At 40.0% G+C, this 19,338-nt stretch overlaps 1 protein-coding gene across 23 annotated transcripts in view; it reads left to right on the forward strand.

Annotated features, from left to right (window-relative positions):
• NCOR1 (nuclear receptor corepressor 1) overlaps window positions 1-19,338 on the forward strand; it is a 187,594-nt gene that overhangs the window by 150,065 nt on the left and 18,191 nt on the right. For 16 of the 23 annotated variants that reach the window (XM_055101243.1, XM_055101244.1, XM_055101239.2 and 13 more), the window contains 8 exons: window positions 1,838-2,047; window positions 2,514-2,663; window positions 3,334-3,468; window positions 6,564-6,729; window positions 6,935-7,428; window positions 10,230-10,358; window positions 10,765-10,922; window positions 11,096-11,319. In XM_055101243.1, the coding sequence (XP_054957218.1) occupies window positions 1,838-2,047; window positions 2,514-2,663; window positions 3,334-3,468; window positions 6,564-6,729; window positions 6,935-7,428; window positions 10,230-10,358; window positions 10,765-10,922; window positions 11,096-11,319 (1,666 nt within the window). The remainder of the gene's footprint in view (window positions 1-1,837; window positions 2,048-2,513; window positions 2,664-3,333; window positions 3,469-6,563; window positions 6,730-6,934; window positions 7,429-10,229; window positions 10,359-10,764; window positions 10,923-11,095; window positions 11,320-19,338) is intronic. The other 7 variants (XM_034943262.3, XM_055101242.2, XM_055101247.2 and 4 more) reach the window with 1 other exon arrangement.

Raw genomic sequence — 19,338 nt, forward strand, 5'->3', positions numbered from 1 at the left:
TCTAAGACCAAGGCTTTTTCATAAACAAGTGATTAAGTCTCACTGTCTTATATAAAAGAAATTCTTTTTTTTTAGGTAAAGCTAGAACTTCCAAGTAAAGACACTTCCAAGCAATCTAAATACAGAATCCTTCTAGATTTTTTTTCCAGCCTTTTAAAGTTGTCTAGTCCACACCTGATTCAACTTCTGTATCAAGTCTTTCCAAAGCTGTTAGTTTTCAGAGAAACCACTCTTCATTCTTCCTTGATTTACAAATTATGTCATTAAGTTACATAATTCTAGTAACAAGTACAGCTGGAAGAAACTTTAGAACACCACTGACATTGGTAGACAGAATCTGATAGATGCAGATGTGCAGGTTTCTAGAGAGCAGTCTGCTGGGCAGAGGGCACTGTGTTTTACACAGGGAGGGGAGAGGAGCAGTCACATCGGTTGGTACAGAGAGGCTCGGCTGGGCTGTTATAATCTGCAGGACCACCGGCTGCACCTTGTCCTCCCAGGGTGCAGTCCTTGCTCTTCCTTGCAGCTATTGGCTGAGCCCAGTCACACATGTGTTTTCTGCTGAGACCTCTTCTCTGGCCTAAATAAACTCTTTGCTTAATAAGTATCCTTCAGGTGCAAATTAGGACACAGAATACTTGTGCCTCACTTTGGTCCTTAGAGAAGAATTTTTCATTATCAGTATGCTAAATTTTAAAAGTAAGAATTCTAAGGGTTATTTACATTTCATAATAATAGGAAAGTAACTGTGGGAAATATTTTATCTAAAAGCTGTGTAAATGCCATCAAATTATTTGTCATTTGACAACACTGTTTCAGAGGAGCCCAATACCTATTACTTAGGGCACTGTCTCCCAGATTGTGTCAGCTGACAGACTTACCTAGCTTCTAGATGAAGGGGAAGCAAATATTCCAGAAAACATGTTACTTGTTTTTCTAGGGAGAACATATACATATAAAATAGGTCACTCAAGTTCTCAGACAAAATGGAATGTTTCTGGTTTCTATTTAGTGTTTATCATAGTCTTCATTTTGTAGTGGTTTCTTTTGCTTGTTTTTGAGCCTGAGTTGGATTATAATGTTTTCAGGAGAGAGACATTATCTACTTTTTACCACGCCTACCCCTTCCTCGTGTCTTGTGTCATTCTCTCACCTAGGGGTTGCTAAAAACTACAGCTTTTTGGCCAAATCCTGTTGCCACTTGTGTTTGTAAATAAAGTTTTATTAGGATACAGCCACACCATTTATTCTTTTTTTCCGTAGCTCTTTTTGTGCTACAGTGACAGAGTTGAGTAGCTGTGACAAATGCGAAATGGCCCACAAAGCCTAAAATATATTTACCATTTGGCCCTTTATGTCAAAAGTTTGCCAATCTCTGCTCCAAACACATGGACTAATTAAATGCTTATAGTCTATAATCATTTTCACCCCCTGGAGAGTAAAGTTACTGATTGCCACAAAGTATTTTCGTATACATTTCTGTTGGTTGTACTGGATGATCAGTACTATAAAAACAATTTTATTTTCAAACACAACTCTTGCAGATGCCAGGTAAAAATATGATAAAGTTACATGTCAAAGATTGAAAGTAAAACTACTTGAGAAGTTTTTAGCTACTGTTATCCTTCCCCTTTTCCATTACATCTCAGACATTAGAATTGATATTGCTAATACATCAAGGTCTAAAATAAATCCACCTTAATCCTTGTAGCTAAGTAAAAGTTCCATGTGCACTAGCTCAGCATGTGATTTTTCTCTACTCTTTTGTACGTGGTGTTTAGCAAATGTATTTCAGCCAGGACAAAACTCAGTGCCTTTCTTTCATTCTCTCAATCAGCAGCGGCTGCTTACCTGTTTCAGAGACAGCTTTCACCAACTCCAGGTTACCCAAGTCAGTATCAGCTTTACGCAATGGAGAACACAAGACAGACAATCTTAAATGATTACATTACCTCACAACAGATGCAAGTGAACTTGCGTCCAGATGTGGCCAGAGGACTCTCCCCAAGAGAGCAGCCACTGGGTCTCCCATACCCAGCAACGAGAGGTGTGTGTCTTTGCATTTCAGATTTCGTAGAATTTATTATGTTTACCTAGTGTTTCTTAGGTACTCAGTAAATACTTGTTGAATGAATGATGGAAAGAAAGAAAGAAAAGAATACTATATCCTTCTTCCCATAGACTTTTTAGCCCAGAGGCATACATTGAGACAAGGTGTTTTGGTGAATACTGAAATTAACTAAACCAAATCCTTGTGCTGAGTATTTGTAATCCATGTCTTACAAATTTGCTCTCTTTAATCTGCCCATACTTTGAGGTTACTGATGTGAAGTACAGTCTTTAATATCCTTCTTTAAAGAATGTCTTAAAAAGTAATGATGATAGTAAACATTTTTATTTATATTTATGTACAAATTACCCTTGATTCACAGAGATAGACAAAATCCAAAGTCATGTATGGTTCTGTACCTTTAGAATAACACTTAACATAAATTGTATTGTCTTTTGGATAGGAATCATTGACCTGACCAATATGCCTCCAACAATTTTAGTGCCTCATCCAGGGGGAACAAGCACTCCTCCCATGGACAGAATCACTTATATTCCTGGTACACAGATTACTTTCCCTCCCAGGCCGTACAACTCTGCTTCCATGTCTCCAGGTGAGATTCTACAGTTACACACCTCTCTAATAGAACCATCGTGTTTACATTTTTACAACATAGCTTTTTAAGGTATCTTGGGCAATTTTTCCTCATTTGGTTTCTTGTTTTTCTTTTAACATTTAATAGTAGTTCTTATGTGCCAGCTGTCACTAGATACCTTAGGAATGCCTTAAAAGCTTATGTTATACTTCAGTTCTTATCCAGGACTCTTAATAAAACAAACTTCTTTTTCTCTTTTCTTGTTTTTTTGTTTTTGTTTTTGTTTTGGAGACAGAGTCTGGCTCTGTTGCCCAGGCTGGAGCGCAGTGGTGTGATCTCAGCTCACTGCAACCTCCATCTCCCAGGTTCAAGAGATTCTCGTGCCTCAGCCTCTGGAGTAGCTGGGATTACAGGTGCGCGCCACCACACCTGGCTAATTTTTTGTGTGTTTTTAGTAGAGACAGGGTCTCACTATGTTGCCCAGGCTGGTCGTAAACTCCTGGCCTCCGGTGATCCACCTGCCTTGGCCTCCCGAAGTGCTGGGATTACAGGTGTCAGCCACTGCATCCAGCCAAAACAAACTTCTTATATCCCAAATTTGAAGCTTTTTGAAAAATTTTCAGTCACTTAGAATTTCGGAATTGTTTGATATACTCAGTCAGTTGATATTTTTATCTTTGAGCTGCAGGTTTATGTTTTACAGGACACCCAACACACCTTGCAGCTGCTGCAAGTGCTGAGAGGGAACGGGAACGGGAGCGGGAGAAGGAGCGGGAGCGGGAACGGATTGCTGCAGCTTCCTCCGACCTCTACCTGCGGCCAGGTCAGTGAAAGCCACTGCTCTTCCATTCTCTGGACACATCTTAGTAATCTTGTACACTGTGCTTAATGCTGCGCACAAAAAGTTTTGATGGAAACAAAAATTCTAAGACAACGTTATTACAGGCCTCAAGTGAAAAACAGGTGAAAGTGCTGTAGCAGCTGAGATGGTGGAAACGTGAATTTTACACAGAAAAATGTTTTCATGATGAAGGTATCATTTTTATTTGGTGCAAACAGTGGACTGCGGTTGGGCCTGAAGATATTGGTCACAGAGCTTTCAAGGCTGAAAGAACAGCCCTAGCAAAAACTCCTAGATATAAAGGTGTTGTTGAGCTTGAGTTTAGAGGAGGAATGGAAAATACAGTTAGCAGCTTGTGTAGCATCTTGAATTACAATGAAATGTTGTGTCCAGGAGGCAGGTGACATGATCAGAGGGACATTTACACGAGTGGAATAGATGGATTAAAACCCTGAAGAGTGGGTATGGCTGGTCCCGGAAGGCCAGTGAGACTCTCAGTAGTTCATGTGCATCCTAATGGCAGCCTGGAATACTTTACACTGGGAATGGCCAGAAAAGAACTGCTGGGAAGAATATCACTGTAGACTCAAAGGGACTTAACTAGATATGGGGAGTGAGAAAGAGATGAGAAACAAGATTAGCCTGCAGTAAAGATAGAGCATGATGAGTGAAAGCAAAGAGATATTGATTTTAGACATACAGGTTGAATATCTCAAATGCTTGGAACCAGGATTTTTTCGGATTTTGGAATATTGGCATTATGCCAGTTGGACATCCCTAATCCAAAAATAATGAAGTTTGAAATGCTCCAGTGAGCGTTTGAGTGTCATGTCAGCTAAAACATGACATTTTGAATATTGGAGCATTTCTGGCTTGGATTTGGGATGCCCAGCCTATACTTAATCTCATGTGTCCATGGGGAATCTTTTTTATCCATGGTATACGTGCCCTTTTCAGTTCTTTTAATTAAATCAAATCATTGACCATGTCTGTATTGTAAGATACTCTGATCTGGTACTCAGAAGAAAAGACAGAGCTTGGAGATACTGATTTAGGAGTCACCTACAAGAGCTGAAGCTCTGGCTTGAATGAGATTTCCAAGGGGCAAAAGCGTGAAAAGAAGAGTAGGTCAGTCTTTAGATATTACCAGGAGAGTTGATCTAGGTCAGGGCAAAAGGAAGCAGAGACGTGGTCAGAGAGTTAGGTGCAGAACCAAAGGGCGCAGTGGCAGAAGGTTGTCACATTGATATTGTCATAGGAAACAAACCTTTGAAATCAATATGAATGGCAATATATGGAAGGAGCCCAAAAGCGAGTCATCATATTTGGTCCAGTAATATCATTTCTTAGGAGTTAAATAATTCAATGGTTGCAAAGCTCAAACACGTTTAGCTATAACTACTTCACCCAGAAGATCTTGTATAATCTTCGTATAGTAAGATTATCTATGTATCTTTATCTGTGTACAATAAAAATCACTTAAGAATCTGACTATAGGAAATGCTTTAATGAATTGTAAGGCAGAACTGTAATATTGATTCCATGTTAATTGTGTAAAACACGGAAAATTGATTTAAGAAACCCTCATACAAATGATACATAACTTTGGTAGAGACTAGATTTTTAAAATGTTTGTGATCCTACTGATGAACAAAATTTATATTTAAGGCACAAAGATACCATTTCTCTGCATCAGACATGTAAGAAAGTTGATAAATATTGTGTTGGAGTTTCTGCAGAAACAGACACTCATGTTGTCAATGGCAGTGTAAATTGGTGTAGCCTCTGTGGAGATAAAAATTTTAAATACTCTTTTGTCTAGTAATTCCACGTCTAGGAATATATACCATAGAAATACTCAGATAAGCTGGGCATGGTGGCTCACGCCTGTAATCCCAGCTACTCAGGAGGCCAAGGCAGGAGGATTGCTTGAGGCCAGGAATTCAAGACCAGCCTCAGCAACATGGTGAGACCCTGTCTCTAAAATATATATATAAAAAATTAGCCAGCAGCCGTGGTGTGCACCTGTAGTCCTAGCTACTCAGGAGGCTGAAGTAGGACGATCCCTTGAAGCCAGGAGTTTGAGGCTGCAGTGAGCTATGGAGTGTCACTGCACTCCATCCTGGGTGACAGAGTGTGACGCTGTCTCTTAAAAATTTTTTAATTTAATTTAAAAAATAAATATTCATATAAGCTGATGAATGGTTAGAAGGAAGAAAACTGCTGAGAAGCCTGGCTGAGGTGGTGGTGTCTGTGAGAAGAGGGGTGTGTGCTAAAACATAAAACAGCTAGCTGTTATGAAGCCAGTGAGCATGTTAGAAGGTTGGAGTGAGGACACAGAACAAGATGAGGTCAAGAAGAAAGTGACTGGGGAGGGATTTGAGAGTTCAAAATCCTCTGCGTGAAGTAGTTCTTACCAAGTCCAAGCTCTGACTTGGTTATGGGAGAGTTAGAGTTAAGTGAACAAAAACATACCAAATATTGTAGAAGTGTAATTGTGGGAGCCAAGTGTTTTGTGGGAAGATAATGTGAATGATTTCATTTCAAAAGAGAGAGCTTGCTGAGAGAAAGAGTCACCTGTGAAGGGGACAGTGAAGAAGTGAAGCAGGGCAAACTGTGGTTGAATGAAACAGTCTCAAACCCTAGTGTAGCAGTGGTATATTATTTTCATTATGATGCTTAGAAAGTTGTGCCTGATTAGATTTTGGAAATCATATACACACCAGAGTTTGAGGAAAAATCAGAAAGATGAACTTATATGATTTGTAGTAGTACTTCTTGTTGGTGCTGTTTTATTTCTGGAATCAAGATTGAAATTTATCAGAGAAATGGAAATGACAGTAAATGATGGCTGATGTTTTGTTTCAAGTTACTGCTGCGGTTTTATTGCGTCTTTATTTGGACACTTTTAGAACATATTTCTGGAAAGGCCAGAAAGTAGACTATCAAGTTTCTTATCTTGTTTTTCTTTTTTCTATTTAGGTATGTTAGGAAATAAACAATCCATAAGCATTGCTTCCTTTTGTCTCTGGCTTCCTCCTTATGTCTTTGTTTCTTTCTCTTTTTCACCTCTGCAGGCTCAGAACAGCCTGGCCGACCTGGCAGTCATGGATATGTTCGCTCCCCTTCCCCTTCAGTAAGAACTCAGGAGACCATGTTGCAACAGAGACCCAGTGTTTTCCAAGGAACCAATGGAACCAGTGTAATCACACCTTTGGATCCAACTGCTCAGCTACGAATCATGTCAGTCTCTTGTACATATTTTGACAAAAAATGTCTCTTGCATATACATTTTAAAATTTGTGACTGCAATAGTCTTAGTCATGCTTTTCTGCCCATGCCATGAAGCCTTTTTTTGTTGTTGTTGCAGTTTGTCCTTCCATCTCCCCACCACATTCCCAGCAAATGGTCTTCCCTTCACAGAGCTGTGATTTGGTTTTATTTACAGGCCACTGCCTGCTGGGGGCCCTTCAATAAGCCAAGGCCTGCCAGCCTCCCGTTACAACACTGCTGCGGATGCCCTGGCTGCTCTTGTGGATGCTGCAGCTTCTGCACCCCAGATGGATGTGTCCAAAACAAAAGAGAGTAAGCATGAAGCTGCCAGGTTAGAAGAAAATTTGAGAAGCAGGTCAGCAGCAGTTAGTGAACAGCAGCAGCTAGAGCAGAAAACCCTGGAGGTGGAGAAGAGATCTGTTCAGTGTTTATACACTTCTTCAGCCTTTCCAAGTGGCAAGCCCCAGCCTCATTCTTCAGTAGTTTATTCTGAGGCTGGGAAAGATAAAGGGCCTCCTCCAAAATCCAGATATGAGGAAGAGCTAAGGACCCGAGGGAAGACTACCATTACTGCAGCTAACTTCATAGACGTGATCATCACCCGGCAAATTGCCTCGGACAAGGATGCGAGGGAACGTGGCTCTCAAAGTTCAGACTCTTCTAGTAGCTGTATGTATCTCAATCCGAGTTTCACAATGTGATGTCTGAGTAAAGAATTACTTTATTCTTTAGGTCAAGTAGAACTATATGGTATTTAAAAATCCTAACGGTTGATAGTAAATGTAATGCAAAAATGTATCTTCTGCTGTTTTTATGATTATTTAAATATCCCAGTTTCCTACATATAAGCTTATCAATGTATCTTCCACAAGAAAACTGTATCATTCATGTAATTAAATTTGGAAAGTAGAAGGCAGACCTTATTAACATATTTAGGCATCTGAAAGGTAATGGATATATCGCCAGGCTCTGGGCTACTGAGGTGTAATTTCTCAGGAAGCATTTGCTAGGACATGGTTCTATATTTATGCCAATACCCCAAAGCCTCTAATATCCTTTTTCTAAGACACAGATTTTTAAAAGTGAGACTACCTATTATTGGTGATTGGTATTTATATTGCATCGTTTTTGCAAGTTGGATTTTGTTCAAATCTGGTTAGTCATTAGGATGGCTACACTGCAAATCTGTTAGAATTCACAGGTCTACGTTAAAATGCTAGAAAAGTTACTTTTTAAATTTTCTTTTCAACTATTGCCTTAATTCTATGTGGAACTGCAGAACAAGCAAGTATTTAAATAAGCATCTGCTAATACTGGAAGTAATTTAATCATATATAGTCATCTTTCTGTTATCTCCATTGAATAAATTCAGTAGAGTTAGACATCATGAAAAAAAAAATGATTTCTCATGCTCCAGAATGCAATGTGCAGTTCTTTTGATCTCTGAGTATCCACTAGCTTAATTATAATTTGTTTACGTCATATCTACCGCATTGCTGAGGCTTTTAGAGAGAGAGTTAGTGTTGTGTAGACAAAAGACTTCTTTTAACCTGAGATTAGGAAAATCTGCAATATAGATTTTCTGCATGCAGAAAATTGCTAGCTGAGAAAGAGATATTCTATAGTTGTATGAATAGGTCTTTTGAAGGGAAGTCACCGGCACACTGGGAGATCCCACCTGGGCCTATTGAATGGTATAGCACATGGGTTCCTTAATCATTGGATTAAACATTTCTTTTCAGTTTGCATCACAAACCAAACCTTGCTTTAGGAATTTGATTTTCAGAAGGTGTGAAAATAGAAAGCTCATCTTTTCTGAGTGTCCATGTCTCTGTGTGTGGTTATCTTTTTTATCACTGGTCAGTGAATTCCATGATGTCCAAAGGCTATGTACAGTTCTTCAGTGTGGTTTTCAGTTTGACTCTTGAGAGCCTTCCTCATCCTGAAGGGGAAGTCCATTGCCATAGTCTTGCCCCTTAAGGCTTCAAGAACAATGTGAACACGGTTTGGATTCCGACTTTCTACTGAGTGAATATTGGAAGTTGTAACCAGATTTAGGATGTTGAATACATAAACAGTGATGAGTAACAGTGGATACAAAAGTCACAAATTACTGTAAACTTCTTAGAATATAGTGATTTATTTTAGTTTCTCAATGATCATTTCTGTTCCATTTATCAAGTTTCCAATCTCCTAAGTGTACTAGAACCCAGGTAGCTGCAGTTTCCATGACCTGGTGGGGATAGGAAGGACTGTTGAGTACCAGAGGAGCAGGTGGTGGCTAGGGAGCAGAGTTCATTCCCACCTGCTGCATCTGTGTCCAGCCCAGGGCCATGCACCCTTTGGAGCTCTGATAGTGCTCTCAGATTCTGTAGTGCAGTTTGTGGATGTGAAGAGCCCTCTGAATTCAGAGGTTCCTGAGCAGGCAGTTACATCTGCTCCCAACTGTCAGCTCTGAGGCCATGGCAGGACTGTGAAAAGCTGCCTGTTAGCCCCACTGCATAGCCCTCTGTTTACTTGGGAACTGTGTCTTAGAGGAGCTCCTTTTCTGATGTGGGCATCCTCCAGGGTTGGTTGACATCCTCCCTTTCTGGGAATATACTTCCCTTCAGACATTCTCTACCATTTCTGGTTATTTTCGCAGTGTAACACAGTGCTAAAAAATCATTAATGTTTGGAGTAACTTTTGTTAGCAATACTCCAGTTATTTGAGAAAATCATTATATAGTGTTATATAATCCATAGCTTTAAAATCATCATGGTGATGAATGAAGCAGCTTTATAGCCTCAGCGTTTTTCTAAGAACAGAGTGTCCCACAGAATTGGAATCATTGGAATCAGTTATTGAGATCTACTCCCTCATTTGTTTATTAACCTCTTCCATAAATGTTTCCCTGGTGATTTCTTTTCCAGCTCCCAGGAAAATATCATAAATCTGTTCTCTGTTCTGCCTCATTCCAGTGTTTATTATTGGGCTTTAAAACATGTCTTTTTTTTTTTTTTTTTTTTTTTTTTTTTGAGACGGAGGTTCGCTCTTGTTGCCCAGGATGGAGTGCAATGACACAATCTCAGCTCACCACAACCTCCGCCTCCCGGGTTCAAGCGATTCTCCGGCCTCAGCCTCCCGAGTAGCTGGGATTACAGGCATGAGCTACCACGCCCTACTAATTTTGCTTTTTTTTTTAGTAGAGACAGGGTTTCTCCACATTGGTCAGGCTGGTCTCAAACCCCTGACCTCAGGTGATCCACCTGCCTCGGCCTCCCAAAGTGCTGGGATTACAGCCATGAGCCACTGCACCCAGCCTAAAACATGTCTTAAAGCCCATAAAACTTCAGAAAACCCTCATTAACCTGGAATACCTTTGAACATGGTTGATCAGAATTGAAAATATGCTTACAGGTGTGAAGAACTTAGACTTTAGAAACTTTTCCCAGGATTAGTTTTGAAATAAGATTTTCTTTTCTTAAAGTATCTTCTCACAGGTATGAAACACCTAGCGATGCTATTGAGGTGATAAGTCCTGCCAGCTCACCTGCGCCACCCCAGGAGAAACTGCAGACCTATCAGCCAGAGGTTGTTAAGGCAAATCAAGCGGAAAGTATGTCTTCTCAAGCTACCATTTACATGTTTTCATATTTGCATTTATCATTTGCTTCTAATTATCTGTCTAGACCATAGTAAGAATTAACTTGTTTTGTTTGTTTTAGGGTAATCTTACATGAGCCTTCTTTAGAAACAGCTATCGATTCTTTTTTATTTTTTAATGATACAGAAAATTGTTTATATTAATTTTGTTTGCTTACTTCTGCATTTATATTTTGTTCCGCTAGTCCTCAGACTTCTTCAGTGAACAATTTTTTTTTTTTCCAAAATTAAGATAAGGTCTTTGTTTGGAGCTATGTACCACATCCTTTCATGTGTTCTTCTGAATTATATTTAATCTTTGATAATGAGTGAAAAGCACAGACATTCCTGGAGTAAGACATCTATGTGTTCTCTACTAGATGATCCTACCAGACAATATGAAGGACCATTACATCACTATCGACCACAGCAGGAATCACCATCTCCCCAACAACAGCTGCCCCCTTCTTCACAGGCAGAGGGAATGGGGCAAGTGCCCAGGACCCATCGGCTGATCACACTTGCTGATCACATCTGTGTAAGTTTTTCATTATTCTTATTAGTTAATTTTTCTTTTTTGATCATGGGGAAAGCAGATTTCATATAGAAAAAGAAATTTATAATAAAGATATCTAGATTTCTTAATACTATTTTTTTTTTTTTTGCAAGTACTCAATGCATTTTACCACTTCCTTCATTTCTCATTCACAGCAAATTATCACACAAGATTTTGCTAGAAATCAAGTTTCCTCGCAGACTCCCCAGCAGCCTCCTACTTCTACATTCCAGAACTCACCTTCTGCTTTGGTATCTACACCTGTGAGGACTAAAACATCAAACCGTTACAGCCCAGAATCCCAGGCTCAGTCTGTCCATCATCAAAGACCAGGTTCAAGGGTCTCTCCAGAAAATCTTGTGGACAAATCCAGGGGAAGGTATGATCTTTATTCCAAATTATATATAAATTGCCCAACAGTAAAACAAATGGAATATATCTACAGGATAAGGAATTTGTTTCTCACAACTAAAGTTCATTTGCCTTTATTCCCAGGAAAGTGTAAATGAGCTTTCTTCCCCCTGCATATTATTCTTAGAATGTCCACTGTCTTGGCATTTGGTACTATGACTTTTTAATGTATATTCAAAAGATGATTATATTCTGTTTGTTGGTTTGTAAAGATAGTTAAGAAGAATGTGTAGTTTGGTAGTGGTTTGGGGACACTTCAGTGGTCCTTCCGAATAATACGTCTCATATTTATCTGTCTCAGTGGTTTCTACTGGGTCAGCATCAGTAGAAGTTTAAGAAGGTGATATTGGCCAGACATAGTGGCTTATACCTGTAATGCCAGCACTTTGGGAGGCTGAGGTAGGAGGATTGCTTGAGCCCAGGAATTTGAGACCAGCCTGGGCAACATAGTGAGATCTCATCTCTACAAAAAAAAAGTTTATATATTTTTTGTTTGTTTGTTTGCTTGCTTCTGCATTTATATTTTATTCTAGTCCTCAGACTTCTGTCAGTGAATAATTATATATATATATATATATATGTATAGATACACACACATATATATACACACACACATATATATTTTAAGGTGACCTTAAATAAAGGAAAGGGAAGCCAATAGTGGCATCATGAGTGGAAACATGTTATATGCCAGGGCTCTCTGATAAAGAGCATATCTTCTTATCTGAGATTCTGTGTTTGGTTAAAATAAAGTGGACACAGGATTCTTGCTTCAAAGTGGTAGACTAAATATTAGCAAATGTTAAATTATAGTTAACAAGCACAAAGGGAAATAAATTTAAGAATGCTGAGAAGGCCGGGCATGGTGGCTCATGCCTGTAATCCCAGCACTTTGGGAGGCCAAGCTGGGTGCATCATCTGAAGTCAGGAGCTCAAGACCAACCTGGCCAACATGGTAAAACCCCGTCTCTACAAAAATACAAAAAAAAAATTAGCCAGGCATGATAGCAGGTGCCTGTAATCCCAGCTACTCAGGAGGCTGAGGCAGAAGAATCGCTTGAACCTGGGCGGAAGAATCACTTGAACCCGAGATCATGCCATTGCACTGCAGCCTGGGCGACAGAGCGAGACTCCGTCTCAAAAAAAAAAAAAAAAAAAAAAAAAAAAAAAAGATAAAAAGAATGCTGAGAACAAGACTGAGATATGGGCAGATCAAAGATTCTGGCAAATACCTGAAGACATAGAGGACAGATGAGCCAGAGTAATGGAAGCCATGGCTCAGAGCCTGAAAAAGAGAAATTTGTAGCAGAAGTGATTCTCCAGCCTACCTACCAACCCATCAAAGTGAGCAAAGAGCAGAAAGAAGAATATAAATAAGAAGCTAAATGGTCTTCTTTAAAAAAAAAATTATTGTGGAAGTTTTCAAATACATATAAAAGTAGAGAGAACAAGTATAATACACCTCTAGGTATCCATCACCCAATTTTGGTAATCATCAGTGTATGACGAGTTTTGTTTCATTTTTATCCCCGCTTGCCCCAACCCCCAAACTGGATAATTTTGAAGCAAATCTCGGACTTAGTCATTAGACGCAGCTGGATAACCTTAAGGATAAGATGAAAGCACATTTATTCCCTTTCAGCCAAAACAAAACCAAAAAAAGAAAAGAAATGTGATTATCAAAGAAAAATGGAAAACTATATAGCATTGTCATGGTCCATTCCTGATGAAAATGTTTACACAATCTGTGGTGTTAGAAAACAGCATCAACTGATTTTCATTTTAGTTATTTATTTAACTTTCATTTTAAGTTCAGGAGTACATGTGTAGGTTTATTATATAGGTAAACTTGTGTCGTGGGGGTTTGTTGTAAAGATTATTTTGTCACCCAGGTATTAAGCCTGGTACCCATTAGTTATTTTTTCCTGAGCCTTCTCCTCCCACCCTCCATCCTCCAATAGGCCCTAGTGTGTGTTGTTCTCTTCCATGTGTCCGTGTGTTCTCACCATTTAGCTCCCACTTATAAGTGAGAACACGTGGTATTTGGTTTTCTGTTCTTGCGTTAGTTTGCTAAGGATAATGGCCTCCAGCTCCATCCATGTCCCTGAAAAGGACAGGAGCTCACTCTTTTTCATGGCTCCATAGTATTCCATGGTGTATATGTACCACATTGTCTTTATCCAGTCAATCACTGATGGGCATTTGGGTTGATTCCATGTCTTTGCTGTTGTCAGTAGTGCTACAGTGAACATACATGTGCATGTGTCTTTATAATAGAATGATTTATATTCCTTTGGGTATATACCCAGTAATGGGATTGTTGGGTTGAGTGGTAGTTCTGCATTTAGGTCTTTGAGGAATTTCCACAGTGTCTTCCACAGTGGTTGAACTAATTTACACTCCCACCAACAGTGTATAAGTGTTCCATTTTCTCCACAGTCTTGCCAGGATCTGTTATTTTTTCACTTTTTAATAGCCATTCTGACTGGCGTGAGATGGTGTCTCATTTTGGTTTTGATTTGCACTTACTCTTTTTTTTTGTTTGTTAAAACAGAGTCTTGCCCTGTTGCCCAGGCTAGAGTGCAATGGTGTGATCTTAGCTCACTGCAACCTCCACCTCCCAGGTTCAAGTGATTCTCCTGCCTCAGCCTCCTAAGTAGCTGGGATTACAGGCTCCTGCCGCCATATCTGGTTAATTTTTGTATTTTTAGTAGAGACAGGGTTTTTCACTATGTTGGCCAGGCTGGTCTCGAACTCCTGACCTCAGCTGATCTACCCGCCTCAGCTTCCCAAAGTGGTGGGATTACAGGCATGAGCCACTGCACCTGGCTTGATTTACACTTCTCTAATGATCAGTGATATTGAGCTTTTTTTTCATATGCTTCTTGGCTGCATATATGTCTTCTTTTGAAAAGTGTCTGTTCATGTCATTTGCCCACTCTCTTTTTTATCTCATTCTGTTTGCCCAGGCTGGATTTCAGTGGCGCAGTCTCGGCTCACAGCAGCCTCAACCCTCCCAGGCTCAGGTGATTGTCCCACCTCAGCTTCCCAAGTAGCTGGGATTACAGGCACATGCCACCACACTCACTTTACCCGCTCTTTAATGGAGTTGTTTTTTTCTTGTAAATTTGTTTAAGCTCTTTATACATGCTGGATATTAGACCTTTGTCAGGTGCATAGTTTGCAGAATTTTTCTCCCATTCTGTAGGTTGTCTGTTCACTCTGTTGACAGTTTCCTTTTCTGTGCAGAAGCTCTTTAAATTAGATCCCACTTGTCAATTTTTGTTTTTGTTCCAGTTGCTTTTGGTGTCTTTGTTATGAAATCTTTGTCCCTGCCTATGTCCTGAAAGGTATTTCCTAGGTTGTCTTCCAAGGTTTTTATAGTTTTTTTTTTTTTTTTTTTTTTTTACATTTAAGTCTTTAATCCATCTTGAGTTAATTTTAATATATGGTATAAAGAAGAAGCCCAGTTTCAGTCTTCTGCATGTGATAGCCAGTTATCCCAGCACCATTTATTGATAGGGAATCCTTTCCTCATTGCTTGTTTTTGTCAGGTTTGTCGAAGATCAGACAGTTGTAGGTGTGAGGCCTTATTTCTGGGTTCTCTGTTCTGTTCCATTGGTCTGTGTGTCTTATCTTTGTACCAATACAATGCTGTTTTGGTTACTGTAGCTCTGTATTATAGTTTGAAGTCAGGTAGTATGACACCTACAGCTTTGTTCTTTTTGCTTAGTATTGCCTTGGCTATTCAGGCTCTTTTTTGGATCTATATTAATTTTAAAATAGTTTTTTGTAGTTCTGTGAAGAATGTCTTTGGTAGTTTAATAGGAATAGCATTGAATTTGTGAATTGCATTGGGCAGTACGGCCATTTTAATGATATTGATTCTTCCTATCCATGAGCATGGAATGTTTTTTCATTTTTTATCTTTTCATCTTTTATGTCTTTGAGAAGTGTTTTGTCGTTCCCCTTGTAGAGATCTTTCACCTCCCTGGTTAGCTGTATTCCTAGGTATTTTATTATTTTTGTGGCAGTTGTGAATCGAATTGCGTTCCTTATTTGGCTCTTGGCTTGGCTCTCATTGGTGTATAGGAACGCTAGTGATTTTTTGCACACTGATGTATCCTGAGACTTTGCTGAAGTTGTTTATCAGCTTAAGGACCTTTGGGGCTGAGACTATGGAGTTTTCTAGATATGGGATTATGTCCTCTGCAAACAGAGATAGTTTGATTTCCTTTCTTCTTATTTGGATGCCCTTTCTTTCGTTCCCTTGCCTGATCACCCTGGTCAAGACTTCCAATAGGATGTTGAATAAAAGTGGTGACAGAGGGCATCCTTGTTGTGTGCTGGCTTTCAAGAGGAATGCTTCCAGCTTTTGCCCATTCAGTATGATGTTGGCTGTGGGTTTTCATATATGGCTCTTTTATTATGTTGAGGTATGTTTCTTTAATATCTAGTTTACTGAGAGTTTTTAACATGAAAGGGTACTGAATTTTATTGAAAGCCTTTTCTGCATCTATTGATATTTGTGTATATTGAACCAACCTTGCATCCTAGGGATAACATCTACTTGATTGTAGTGGATAAGCTTTTTAATATTTTGCTGGGTTTGGTTTGCCAGTATTTTGTTGAGGATTTTTGCATTCATGTTCATCAAGGATATTGGCCGGAAGTTTTCTTTTTATTGTTGTGTCTCTGCCAAGTTTTGGTTTCAGGATGATGCTGGCCTCATAGAATGAGATAGGGAGGAGTCCTTCCTTAATGTTTGGAATATTTTCAGTAGGAATGGTGCCAGCTCTTTTTGTACATCTGGTAGAATTCAGCAGTGAATGTGTCTGGTCATGGGCTTTTTTTGGGTGGTAGGCTATTTATTACTGACTCAATTTCAGAGCATGTTATTGGTCTGTTCAGGGAATCAGTTTTTTCCTGGTTCAGTTTTAGGAGGGTATATGTGACCAGAAATTTATCCATTTCTTTTAGATTTCCTAGGTTATATGCATAAAGGTGTTCATAATATTTTCTTATGATTGTTTGTGTTTCTGTGGGGTCAGTGGTAATATTCCTTGTCATTTCTGATTGTGTTTATTTGAATCTTCTCTATTAGTCTTAGCTAGCAGTCTGTTTTATTAATTTTTTCTAAAAACCAGATTCTGAGGCCGGGTGCCGTGGCTCATGCCTGTAATCCCAGCACTTTGGGAGGCCGAGGCAGGCAGATCACGAGGTCAGGAGATCGAGACCATCCTGGCTAACACAGTGAAACCCCATTTCTACTAAAAAAAAAAAAAAAAAAGAAATACAAAAAATTAGCCAGGCGTGGTGGCCGGCATCTGTAGTTCCAGTTACTCGGGAGGCTGAGGCAGAAGAATGGCGTGAACCCGGGAGGCGGAGCTTGCAGTGAGCCAAGATCACGCCACTGCACTCCAGCCTGGGCGACAAAGCGAGACTCCGTCTCAAAACAAAACAAAAACCAGATCCTGAATTTGTTGATCTTTTGAGTGTTTTTTTTGTGTCTGAATCTCCTTCAGTTCAGCTTCAGTTTTGTTTATTTTATTTATTTATTTTTTGAGAAGGAGTTTCGCTCTTGTTGTTCAGGCTGGAATGCAATGGCGCGATCTCGGCTCACCACAACGTCTGCCTCCTGGTTCAAGCAATTCTCCTGCCTCAGCCTCTCGAGTAGCTGGGATTACAGGCATGCGCCACCACCCCAGCTAATTTTGTATTTTTTTAGTAGAGACGGGGTTTCTCCACGTTGGTCAGACTGGTCTCAAACTCCCGACCTCAGGTGATCCGCCTGCCTTGGCGTCCCCGAGTGCTGGGATTACAGGTGTGAGCCACCGCGCCCCCTGCAGTTTTGGTTATTTCTTGTCTTCTGCTAGCTTTGGGATTTGTTTGCTCTTGGTTGTGATGTTAGCTTGTTAACTTGAGATCTTTCTAACTTTTTGATGTGGATATTTAGTGCTATAAATTTCCCTGTCAACACTGCCTTAGCTGTGTCCCAGAGATTCTGGTATGTTGTATCTTTGTTCTCATTAGTTTCAAAAAACTTGCTTTCTGCCTTTATTTCATTATGTACTCCAGGAGCAGGTTATTGAATTTCCATGTAATTGTATGGAGTGATTTTTATAAGCAAAACACAGAGGAGTTTCTCTGTAGTTCTAGAAAAGGATGTGATGCAATAAATCTTAAAAATGGCTGACAGATATTGGGAGGTGAGGGTTGCATAGGAAAGAGATGTAGAAGTAAGGGTATGTGTGCTAATTTCTTCATTTTTAAAAAAGATAATATAAAAGGCTGAAGTATGCTATGTAAAGGCAAAATGGACAAAATTAAAATAAAATAGGCAAGCCAGCACAGTGGCTGACACCTGTAATTTCAGTGCTTTGGGAGACCAAGGCGAGAGGATCGCTTGAGGCCAGCGGTTCAAGACCAGCCTGGGCAATGTAGTGAGACCCCATCTCCACAAAAAAACTAAAAAATAAAATCGCCCAGGCATGGTGGCGTGCACCTGTAGTGCCAGCTACTTGGGAGCCTGAGGTGATCACGTGAGCGCAGAAGTCGAGGCTGCAGTAAGCAGTGATTGTACTACTGCACTCTAGCCTGGGTGACAGAGGGAGACCCTGTCTCAAAAATAAAAATAAAAATAAAATGGGCAACAACAGAAAAGGCAAATCAAATTCTTCATCTTTCATGGAAGAGAGTTAACAGATACTGTTTCAAGTTTTATCAATAAAAAAATACATGTTTAAGATTATTTACAGAGTTTTGGAGGTAAACAGCAAAACAAAAAAAAAAAGTGGCTATCTTGAACAACTAGATGGGCTGATTGAGAAAGGCCATAACAAATCATATTATAATTTTTCTTTAGTCTAATAGTCATAATTCCAGATGTTGAAAGTCACAGGTGGCTTTCATATGCATAATCGCTATGTCAAAAAATTTTAGCAGGGCCGGGTGTGGTGGCTCACGCCTGTAATCCCAGCACTTCAGGAGGCTGAGGCAGGTGGATCACTTGAGGTCAGGAGTTTGAGACCATTCTGGCCAACATGGTGAATCCCCGTCTCTAATAAAACTACAAAAATCAGCCAAGTGTGGTGGTGGCTACCTGTAATCCCAGCTATTCAGGAGGCTGAGGCACTAGAATCCTTTCAACCTGGGAGGTGGAGGTTGCAGTGAGCCAAGATCGTGCTACTGCACTCCAGCCTGGGCGACAGAGCAAGACTCTGTCTTAAAAAAAAAAAAAATTGAGGGTGTGGTGGGGCCAGGTGCTTGTAATTCCCATTACTTTTGGAGGCTGAGGTGGGAGGATTGCTTGAGCCCAGGAGTTTGAGGCCAGCAATATAGTGAGACCCCTGTCTCTACAAAAAATTAAAAATGGGCCACCAGACATAATAAAACATATAATAAAAATATTAGCTGGGCATGGTGATGCATGCCTGTAATCCCAGTTACTCGGGAGATGTAAGTGAGAGGACCACTTGAGCCCAAGAGTTTGAGGCTGCAGTGAGCTATGATTGTACTCCTGTACTCCAGCCTGGGCAATGAGCGGGACCCTGTCTCTAAAAAATAAAAATTTTAATAATAAGATAAATGGGCCAGGTGCGGTAGCTCAGGCCTGTAATCCTAGCACTTTTGGAGGCCCAGGCAGGTGGATCACCTGAGGTCAGGAGGCCTGGCCAACATGGTGAAACCCCGTCTCTACTAAAAATACAAAAATTAGCCGGGGTATGGTGGCGCATGCCTATAATTCCAATTCCAGCTGCTCGGGAGGCTGAGGCAGGAGAATTGCTTGAACCTGGGAGGCAGAGGTTGCAGTGAGCTGATCACACCACTGCACTCCAGCCTGGGTGACAAAGCCAGACTCTGTCTCAAAAAAAAAAAAAAAAAAGATAAATGGGTGGGAGCTAAACAGTGCGTCTATCTTATATTATTCTTACCAAATGGTATCCAGAGAAAAAATATAAAATTGCAGAGAACCCCTCTGCCATAA

Source organism: Pan paniscus, chromosome 19, assembly GCF_029289425.2.
Source record: "Pan paniscus chromosome 19, NHGRI_mPanPan1-v2.0_pri, whole genome shotgun sequence".
Classification (NCBI taxonomy): Eukaryota; Metazoa; Chordata; class Mammalia; order Primates; family Hominidae; genus Pan; species Pan paniscus.